Source organism: Sinocyclocheilus rhinocerous, unplaced genomic scaffold, assembly GCF_001515625.1.
Source record: "Sinocyclocheilus rhinocerous isolate Xijiao unplaced genomic scaffold, SAMN03320098_v1.1 scaffold861, whole genome shotgun sequence".
In the NCBI taxonomy this organism is placed as follows: domain Eukaryota; kingdom Metazoa; phylum Chordata; class Actinopteri; order Cypriniformes; family Cyprinidae; genus Sinocyclocheilus; species Sinocyclocheilus rhinocerous.
The window spans coordinates 285,050-296,217 of NW_015640043.1; the positions used below are offsets into that span (position 1 = coordinate 285,050).

At 44.1% G+C, this 11,168-nt stretch overlaps 1 protein-coding gene across 1 annotated transcript in view; it reads right to left on the reverse strand.

Annotated features, from left to right (window-relative positions):
• Window positions 1–11,168, reverse strand: part of LOC107752302 (calcium-dependent secretion activator 2-like) — a 170,120-nt gene that overhangs the window by 28,957 nt on the left and 129,995 nt on the right. Inside the window, exons 14-17 of the mRNA XM_016568240.1 lie at window positions 10,760–10,788; window positions 10,525–10,600; window positions 8,637–8,700; window positions 8,400–8,523 (exon numbers count right to left, since the gene is read on the reverse strand). Of these exons, the coding sequence (XP_016423726.1) occupies window positions 8,400–8,523; window positions 8,637–8,700; window positions 10,525–10,600; window positions 10,760–10,788 (293 nt within the window). The remainder of the gene's footprint in view (window positions 1–8,399; window positions 8,524–8,636; window positions 8,701–10,524; window positions 10,601–10,759; window positions 10,789–11,168) is intronic.

Sequence of the window (11,168 nt, forward strand, 5' to 3'; positions counted from 1 at the left end):
TATATATATATATAAATATATCACAAATTTGATCTTCACATTTGACTTGATCTTTCACAAATTTGATCTCACATATATATGTGGAGTTCAAAATTAATGCATATTTCATAAATTAACTGTATTCTGAATTATATTCTGAAGCACAGTATAAAAAACTTAACTGAGATATTTGAAAAACAACTCTGATCAAAATCAGAGAACAATTACAGATACCTCCAGGCTTTTGGTGTTAATCTGGCACCTGGTGCTAATTTGCTTAATTATATGACAAACCCTTATCTATAGAAAATAAGAATCCAAGGCACTTCTTCCGATTCCAAAACATTAAAAAGCCTTTATTCAGACATGGCTCAATCTAGAAACATACAAAATGACTAAAACACTGCACACTGATTCATTTCGGCCATCCAGCCTTCCTCAGATTGTGTCTAATTTATTTAAATGACAAACCCTATGTAACTGGCAACATTTCTCCAATTTTCACTGAACAGATACCTCCCAGTTATTGGTGTTAATCTGGCACCTGGTGCTAATTTCCTTAATTATATGACAAACCTGGATTTAACTGGCAGTCTAACTTTCCAGTTTTCACTGACTTTCCAAGATGGCGGGGCACTCTAAGGTGACTGAAACCCTGTGACAGGAGGTTGTCCAGATGAAGGCCAAAGGGATGACCCTCACAAGAGAAGTTGGTCATCCCAAATCTGTGATTTCTAGAATATTGCAGCTTTACAATGACACAAATTCATTCAAGTCCCCCAAAAAGGCAGGATGTGCATTTAAGACAAATACACGAGAAGACAGGATAATGCAGAGACTCTTAATGGAGAATCGGTTCAACACTGCAGCTGGAATTGCTCGCCAGTTCATCGCTGAACAAGGTATGGATTTGTCTCTGCACATTTAAGAGAAGTCGGACTGAAAGCGCACTCTGCAGTGACCAAGCCTCTCATCAGCAGAAAGAATCAAAAGGCTAGGCTCACCTTTGCTGAGGGGCATGTTGTGTGGAGAGAGGAGAACTGGTCCAAAGTTCACTTTAGTGACGAGAGCACCCGTCACACTGCAAAACGGGTAAAGCAGTTCCCTGAACTAAGAACACTGACATAATGAAATGGCCGGCCCAGAGTCCTGATCTAAACCCAACTGAAAATCTGTGGAAAATCCTTGGCAACAAAGTTAGGGCTATGAGACCATGAATTTATAATTCACACGCAGTCACAAAAAATATTAAAACTATCCCATGACTTTATATATGACTTTTCTTTTAAGATTGTGAAGGGCTCACATACTGTCCATTTTTGCTTTTGGCCTTCATAAACATAATTGTTTTTACATAAACACATGTCTATAAATTATAACTTTCAAATGCTAATTGGTTTCCTATGTCTTTTCTCTTTTTAGTTTAAGAGAACATGTAAGTGTGACCAGCTCTGTTCAGTTAAGGATACTACTCTCCTCTTCTTCACTAAGTAACAAAGATATTGAATTTATGGTCCATTTTGTTAGTTATTTTTTATTACTAGGGTTTTTATGCATAAACATACCCAGCTATCCCATGACTTTATATTACTTTTCCCTTTTAACATTGTGAAGTGCTCACATACTACCTTTGGCCTTCATAAACAATTGTTTTCACATAAAACAAATGAAAGGAGACACATTGTATATCTAAACTCAATTGTGCATTTCAGATGCTGTCACATCCTACAACCTCATCATCTGCAGAGAGAAACTGCCACTTAATCACACCAAAATACAGATAATGATTAATTAAAGGCATTATAGAGGATTGTGAAGATATTTCACTGGAGCTTGGTCTTCAATACACTATTTTATGTTATATTTTGTTTTACTTCTTTAAGCATTTATTTATGTTCAATGTCCATTGTCATTCATTAATGTATTCTGCTAATAACTGTTAGAACACTGTCATTTTTGCTACAATTTCACGTCATAAAAAAGTACCTAATTGACACGTTGTTTTTGATTTTATGTAAAAACCTAATAGACACTTCAAGATATTATAAGACCAGGCAGATAGAGGGGTAAAAAACAATATTAATAAAAGAGCGATGAAAATTAACAATATTTCAGAAAAAATCAAGTATTTATAGATTGTGCTCTAATTTTGATCTCCACTGTTCTAACGAACCCCAAAAACCAAGTTGGAGTCAGGATCTAGATGCAGAAAAATTATGTTTAATGGCTCAAAATAGAATAGTAATCCATGGCTTGAATGTAGAACACATGACATGGTGTGTAGAGCTTGACCATAGCAATGAACCATAAAGGGTATGTACAAACAACAATCCACAAAGGCAAGAATGAACCACTCAGTTAAATCAGTGTTTCCCAACTGGGGTGCTGTCTGACGAGTGCAGGGTTGCTGTGTAAAAAAATCCTTTTATAACATGCTAAAATGTGTATAAAACATTTAATATATATAATTGATATCGGATGTCTTAAATAATAACAAATAAGATACACAGTAAAGGGGTCATATGATGCGATTTCAAGTTTTCCTTTCTCTTTGGAGTGTTACAAGCTGTTCGTGAATAGATAAGATCCCTAAAGTTGCAAAGACTAAAGTCTCAAACCCAAAGAGATATTCTTTATAAAACTTAAGACTGGTCCACGCCCTCCTAAAACGCCTCGTTCAAACATGCCCCCACATGTCTACCTCACTGTGTGGGAAGATTTGCATAACACCATCCAAATGTTCACGCAAAGAAAGAAGACATAACTTTTATACTTGCTGTAGTATTGTTGCTGCCGCCACCATGTTGTGGAGACGCGGTGTGTTTTGTTGTGAAAGTGAAACTACTTTGTTTGGCCTTCCAAAAGAGGACACGACTAGAAATCAGTGGTTAAGTTGTATTTACAACACTGTTCCAGAACAGTTCAACCCAAATATTCAGATGTGTGCAACGCATTTTACGGAGGACGAGGACTGTTTCCTGGGAGAGTAGACTACAATGCCAGCTGTTCTGACTCACAGACTGTAAGTACGTTTTTAATATATAAAAAATTTGCCACTCACGATTCAAACGCGAGTTTTTTGGGCAGTGTAGAGTAGGGCTTGTTGTTTGTCATTTCTCCGATCACAAATGCAGACATGGTTTTATGTTTACGCGGCGCAATGCAGCGCGTAAAAAGACAGTATAAGTCATTATAATCAGTAATTATGTCCCCACTGGATGCAACAAATGCCTCGTTTATAATGAGTGTTAATGTTTTTGTCTCGTCGCTCCGGCCGGACACAGCATCAACAGTATGGTGAGGGGCGTAACATTTCCGTCACACGCTTGAGGTATATCACAACGCTCTGGATAGCTGGCCAATCAGAGCACACCTTGCTTTTTCAGACCGATGAGCTTTGTAAAAATCGACTCGTTTCAGAAAGGCGGGGCATAGAGGAAAAACAATAATGTACAGTATGTGGAAAATAATGTGTTTTTTTTAACCTTAAACCGCATAAACACATTTCATTACACCAAATACACAAAATAATGTTCTTTTTAGCAACATATGACCCCTTTAAAAAAAAATCATAATTCTCTCCCCCTCAGCATGCGTATGTTTTTATGTCAGTATGCGTGTGTTTTATCTTTAATAAATAGCGTGTGAGATGCGTGTATGACAAAAGAATATGGACAGATTTCTTAAAAGAAAAGCTCCAGATTCTTCTGGACCATCAACTTAATTTTCATGTAACAGTCCAGAGCGCTGAGAGATCCAAAACAAGAAAAGACAGTACATCGATAATTACTTGTAGGGTGCCACAAATTTTTGAAAAATTTCGAAGGGTGCCTGACTGAAAAAAGGTTGGGAAACACTGGGTTAAATAACAAAGAGATCTAATCAGAAAACAAGAAACACCTGAACCTAATTAGCAAGAACAAAGGAAATACAAAGACCATGAACAAAACTACAAGAGGAACATGGACTCAAATGACAATTTTCTAAATACAAGACATGACAAGGCATAAGGTCCTAACATAACCCCTCCCCTTAAAGGTGGCTCCTGATGGCCAAAAAAGATCCAGTGAAAACAGTCCATGGGTGGGATGCGTGGGCCAGGCCCATGAGGCAGAAGAAAAACTGGCTTAACAATCAACCCAGAAAAGAGTTCAATGGGCTCTGATACAAATATAAAGACAGTACTAAAAGTACCTGACACAAGGTAAAGACATTAATGGCAATGGCATGAAGCTTGAAACTTCTAACAGTGGTTCCCTTACTTGTCACATTGTTCAAAGGTAACTTGATCTTCTTCGTGATTATGACAGAAAACTAAAATTACCCCCTTATTCTCGAAGGAAGAAAAAATTGCACACTCGTTCTTAACCATGGCGCACCTCTTCTTGGTCTCAGTTTTTTCACTCACCATTTTGACACTCACATTTCTCAGTCTCGGTGCAATTCCTCCTTGTAGTTTCCACAATCACATTCTCAGCCTCAGCACTCACGTTCTCGGCGCTCTCGCTCTCAGCAGCCTCAGTTCTCTCATTCTCAGCGCTCTCACTCTCAGCGGCCTCGGCATTCACATTCTCTGCATTGTCGCTCTCGGCGGCCTCGACACTCGCATTCTCTGTGCTCTCACTCACAGCGACCTCGGTACTCTCATTCTCGATGCTCTCGCTTTCAGCGGCCTCGGTACTCTCGTTCTCGGCACTCTCAGCACCCTCAGTACTCACGTTCTTGGCGCTCTCGCTCTCAGCACCCTCAGTACTCACGTTCTCGGTGCTCTTGCTTTCAGCGGCCTCGGTACTCACATTCTCGATGCTCTCACTCTCAGCGGCCTCGGTACTCTCATTCTCAGCGGCCTCAGTACTAACGTTCTCGGGCGCTCTCACTCTCAGCTGCCTCGATGCTCTCGCTCTCAGCGGCCTCGGTACTCTCATTCTCTGTGCTCTCACTCTCAGCGCCCTTGGTACTCTCGTTCTCGGTGCTCTCGCTCTCAGCGGTCTCGGTACTCACATTCTCTGTGCTCTCGCTCTCAGCGGTCTCGGTACTCACATTCTCTGTGCTCTCGCTCTCAGTGGCCTTGGTACTCTCATTCTCGATGCTTTCGCTCTCAGCGGCCTCGGCACTCACATTCTCAGTACTCTCATTCTCAGCGCTCTCACTCTCAGCTGCCTCGATGCTCTCACTCTCAGCGGCCTCGGTACTCTCATTCTCTGTGCTCTCGCTCTCAGTGGCCTTGGTACTCTCATTCTCGATGCTTTCGCTCTCAGCGGCCTCGGCACTCACATTCTCAGTACTCTCATTCTCAGCGCTCTCACTCTCAGCTGCCTCGATGCTCTCACTCTCGATGCTCTCACTCTCAGCGGCCTCGGTACTCTCACTCTCAGCGCTCTCACTCAGCTGCCTCGATGCTCTCACTCTCAGCGGCCTCGGTACTCTAATTTTTTGTGCTCTCGCTCTCAGCGGCCTCGGTACTCTCATTCTCGGCGCTCTCGCTCTCAGCACCCTCAGTACTCACGTTCTCGGCGCTCTCGCTCTCAGCGGCCTCGGTACTCACATTCTCGATGCTCTCACTCTCAGCGGCCTCGGTACTCTCATTCTCAGCGGCCTCAGTACTCACGTTCTCGGGCGCTCTCACTCTCAGCTGCCTCGATGCTCTCACTCTCAGCGGCCTCAGTACTCTCATTCTCAGCGCTCTCACTCTCAGCTGCCTCGATGCTCTCACTCTCAGCGGCCTCGGTACTCGCATTCTCTGTGCTCTCACTCTCAGCGGCCTCGGTACTCTCACTCTCAGCAGCCTCGGTACTCTCGTTCTCGGCGCTCTCGCTCTCAGCGGCCTCGGTACTCACATTCTCGATGCTCTCACTCTCAGCGGCCTCGGTACTCTCATTCTCTGTGCTCTCACTCTCAGCGGTCTCGGTACTCACATTCTCTGTGCTCTCACTCTCAGCGGTCTCGGTACTCACATTCTCTGTGCTCTCACTCTCAGCGGTCTCGGTACTCACATTCTCTGTGCTCTCACTCTCAGCGGTCTCGGTACTCACATTCTCTGTGCTCTCACTCTCAGCGGTCTCGGTACTCACATTCTCTGTGCTCTCACTCTCAGCGGTCTCGGTACTCACATTCTCTGTGCTCTCACTCTCAGCGGTCTCGGTACTCACATTCTCTGTGCTCTCACTCTCAGCGGTCTCGGTACTCACATTCTCTGTGCTCTCACTCTCAGCGGTCTCGGTACTCACATTCTCTGTGCTCTCACTCTCAGCGGTCTCGGTACTCACATTCTCTGTGCTCTCACTCTCAGCGGTCTCGGTACTCACATTCTCTGTGCTCTCACTCTCAGCGGTCTCGGTACTCACATTCTCTGTGCTCTCACTCTCAGCGGTCTCGGTACTCACATTCTCTGTGCTCTCACTCTCAGCGGTCTCGGTACTCACATTCTCTGTGCTCTCACTCTCAGCGGTCTCGGTACTCACATTCTCTGTGCTCTCACTCTCAGCGGTCTCGGTACTCACATTCTCTGTGCTCTCACTCTCAGCGGTCTCGGTACTCACATTCTCTGTGCTCTCACTCTCAGCGGTCTCGGTACTCACATTCTCTGTGCTCTCACTCTCAGCGGTCTCGGTACTCACATTCTCTGTGCTCTCACTCTCAGCGGTCTCGGTACTCACATTCTCTGTGCTCTCACTCTCAGCGGTCTCGGTACTCACATTCTCTGTGCTCTCACTCTCAGCGGTCTCGGTACTCACATTCTCTGTGCTCTCACTCTCAGCGGTCTCGGTACTCACATTCTCTGTGCTCTCACTCTCAGCGGTCTCGGTACTCACATTCTCTGTGCTCTCACTCTCAGCGGTCTCGGTACTCACATTCTCTGTGCTCTCACTCTCAGCGGTCTCGGTACTCACATTCTCTGTGCTCTCACTCTCAGCGGTCTCGGTACTCACATTCTCTGTGCTCTCACTCTCAGCGGTCTCGGTACTCACATTCTCTGTGCTCTCACTCTCAGCGGTCTCGGTACTCACATTCTCTGTGCTCTCACTCTCAGCGGTCTCGGTACTCACATTCTCTGTGCTCTCACTCTCAGCGGTCTCGGTACTCACATTCTCTGTGCTCTCACTCTCAGCGGTCTCGGTACTCACATTCTCTGTGCTCTCACTCTCAGCGGTCTCGGTACTCACATTCTCTGTGCTCTCACTCTCAGCGGTCTCGGTACTCACATTCTCTGTGCTCTCACTCTCAGCGGTCTCGGTACTCACATTCTCTGTGCTCTCACTCTCAGCGGTCTCGGTACTCACATTCTCTGTGCTCTCACTCTCAGCGGTCTCGGTACTCACATTCTCTGTGCTCTCACTCTCAGCGGTCTCGGTACTCACATTCTCTGTGCTCTCACTCTCAGCGGTCTCGGTACTCACATTCTCTGTGCTCTCACTCTCAGCGGTCTCGGTACTCACATTCTCTGTGCTCTCACTCTCAGCGGTCTCGGTACTCACATTCTCTGTGCTCTCACTCTCAGCGGTCTCGGTACTCACATTCTCTGTGCTCTCACTCTCAGCGGTCTCGGTACTCACATTCTCTGTGCTCTCACTCTCAGCGGTCTCGGTACTCACATTCTCTGTGCTCTCACTCTCAGCGGTCTCGGTACTCACATTCTCTGTGCTCTCACTCTCAGCGGTCTCGGTACTCACATTCTCTGTGCTCTCACTCTCAGCGGCCTCGGTACTCTCATTCTCTGTGCTCTCACTCTCAGCGGCCTCGGTACTCTCGTTCTTGGCGCTCTCGCTCTCAGCGGCCTCGGTACTCACATTCTCTGTGCTCTCACTCTCAGCGGTCTCGGTACTCACATTCTCTGTGCTCTCGCTCTCAGCGGCCTCGTACTCTCATTCTCGATGCTTTCGCTCTCAGCGGCCTCGGCACTCACATTCTCGGCGCTCTCGCTCTCAGCGGCCTCTGTACTCTCATTCTCGATGCTCTCACTCTCAGCGGTCTCAGTACTCTCATTCTCGGCGCTCTCGCTATCAGCTGCCTTGATGCTCTCACTCTTAGCGGCTCTCGGTACTCTCATTCTCGATGCTCTCGCTCTCAGTGGCCTCGGCACTCACATTCTCGGCGCTATCGCGCTCAGCGGCCTACTCTTAGCGGCTCTCGGTACTCTCATTCTCGGCACTCTCACTCTCAGCTGCCTCGATGTTCTCGCTCTCAGCAGCCTCAGCTCTCACATTCTCTGTGCTCTTGCTCTCAGCGGCCTTGGTGTCCTCGAAACCCTCGGACCCCTCTCTAGCCATAGCAATGAACCATAAACGGTACGTACAAACAATAATCCGCACAGGCAGTGTTCCACTGTATTTTCACTTACTTGTCTGAACAACCGGCCCAACAGGGTCCCCCCCCCAAAAAAAACCTTACTGTTGAGCCCTGAAAAGTATTCTGTGAGAAACCTTCGATCTGGGCGTATTCGGTCAGCTGGGAGTAATTGATGAGCGCAGCTTTTTCCAGGCACTTCTGAACTATCTTAAGCATCTCCTCAGGTGGGACCGGAGTGGTGATGTCTTTCATCAGAACCTAAGAAAATAATTACTCCCTTATTACACTTTAAGCTATTTTATCACAAGCTGGTACACTCAAGATATGGATATAATATGCAAAGCATGCAAAGTTAATTGGCAGACACTCACCCTTTCCAGAAGAGAGAGCGTGGCTTTAAGAGCCCCCTCCGGTCGCCCGAAGGGGAAACAGTACCTACGGGCAAGAAGACAAAAGTAAAACTCGAGTGGTAATTAACTGAAGGCTTAAAAAGAAAGAATACTAGCAGAGGCTGAGCACAAGCTGAAGGAGTCAGTCACAAACCGCTGTTTCTCAACTATCATGGGACAATAATTACATCTCTTAAATAGAGATGTTTTCCAAAGCCTGTTGAGGAGGGACAGGTGTCAGCGTGCGTACGGACAATGCCAGGCGGGATGAATGAAGGCCAAAGGGAAGTGCTTCTCATGGAGGCCTCACACCACAGGTGTGAAAGTGCCCCCTGAACAGCCCACAACGTGTTTTTCAAGCGTGCGGGGCAAGAGGCACACTTACCAAGTGACTCAACAAGCTCTAATCAGCTTGGGTTGGGCACCGTGCTTAATGCCCGGCACGCCCCACACCGGCCTTGCCTCTGTCTGCCACCCATTTGCATAATCCAAGATGTTGTTTGTAGCTTTTGTTTGAGTGGTTTTAGCTGGTTATTAGGTGTCGCTGCAACCGCAAGACTAAAACCCTCTTTACTAGTGTTTCCAGCGCTCTACAGGAGGGCCAGTGGGAGGTCGGTTCAAAATGAGGACCCAAGAGTAGGGGGAATGGTAAATGAGTAAACTGCGATATTATACAGTGGTTATCAACTGGTTTGGCTTCAGGAACCAGTTATTACATTATTATTACATTGTCATTACAAGATTGATGGTTTAGACAATGCTTAAAGGAATAGTTCACCCACAAATGAACATTTGATGAAAATGTACTCACACTCAAGCAATCCAAGACGTAGATGAGTTTGTTTCTTCATCAGAACAGATTTGGAGAAATTTAGCATATCACTTGCTCACCAATGGATCCTCTGCAGTGAATGGGTGCCGTCAGAATGAGACTCCAAACAGCTGATGAAAACATCACAATAATCCACAAGTAATTCACACAACTCCAGTCCAGCAGGTAACATCCTGTGAAATTAAAAGATGCATGTTTGTATAGGCATTTTAACATTAAACCATTGCTTCTGGCCAAAATACTAGTCCATAATCCATAATAACGCTTCCTCCAGGGAAAAAGTCCATCCACTGTTGTCCTCTCACATCAAAATCCACCAACGTATTTGTTTAGAACTGTTTTGGCTTGTAAACAGTGCTTGATCTGTCTTCTCTCCTGATTTAGACGAGATGACACTGGAGAAAGCAATATAATGGACAGAGGACTCATATTTTAGCCAGAAACAGAGATTTGAAGAAACATTTCTTAATGATGGTCTTCTTTATTATAAACATGCAGCTTTTTGCTTCACAAGATGTTAATTGATGGACTGGAGTGTGGATTACTTGCAGATTATTGTGATGTTTTTATCAGCTGTTTGGACTCTCATTCTGACGGCACCCATTCACTGCAGAGGATCCACTGGTGAACAAGTGATGTAATGCTAAATTTCTCCAAATCTGCTCCAGTGAAGAAACAAACTCATCTACATCTTGGACGGCCCAAGGGTAAAGTTTCATTTTTGGGTGAACTATTCCTTTAATATTCAGTAATATTATAAAATTGACTGTAATAACACTATTGAATGACAAAAAAAGTGAACTGAATTGAGCTGGATAATGACAATTGTCTGTAGAGCTGCATCTAATTCATTTTATTATTGATGAACTCTGCAATGTTTCAAAGCAAGCTGCTTTGAAATCATCTATACTGTATAAAAAAACTATAATGTGACTTGTTTTGATTACAAAGTTAGCTATTATTTGGATTTTTGTATAGTTTTTTTCTATTGGTATTCCTCTATTTCAGTACAGAAGTGGATGTGGGAGCTTGTTTTACCTGAAATGTGTGATCTGCTTCTCCAGTAAAGTCAGCAGTCTGCTCCTGATCTCCTCAAACTCCTCCTTCTCCTGTTCTGTCAAATAATTGGAAACTTTAAACTTTTTAGTATTTTAGTAAGTATTTATACACTGCTGTTCAAAAGTTTGGGATCTGTAAGATTTTTAATGCGTTTTAATGAAGTCTCTTCTGCTCATCATGGCTGCATTTATTTGACCAAAAATACAGAAAAAACTTTCTGTCACTGTGCCCATGCCGTCCGGTCTGCCAAAGCAACAAGGAAACATTCAGTGTTCTATTTTATTCTTTATAACACCTGTTCATTAATTCCAACTGCCCTTGAATACTGTGCTTCAACCGCATAATCAAAAGATTTTTCAAAGATAATTGTTAAGTTTCACAAATATTCCAGCAGAACTGAACAATGCTTCGGGTCTCATTGAAAGGTTTCAAAATCCAAAACCCTTAAATAAAAGAATATCAAAATAAATGTATCCTTTGTGAATCACATTAAGGTAATGCAAGATGAGAAGCAATTGGAAATATCTTAAAAATAAGATTCAATAAATTGTTGAAATAAAGTTCTATTTTATATGATTTTTATTAATCTTTAAATTATATATATATATATATATATATATTCT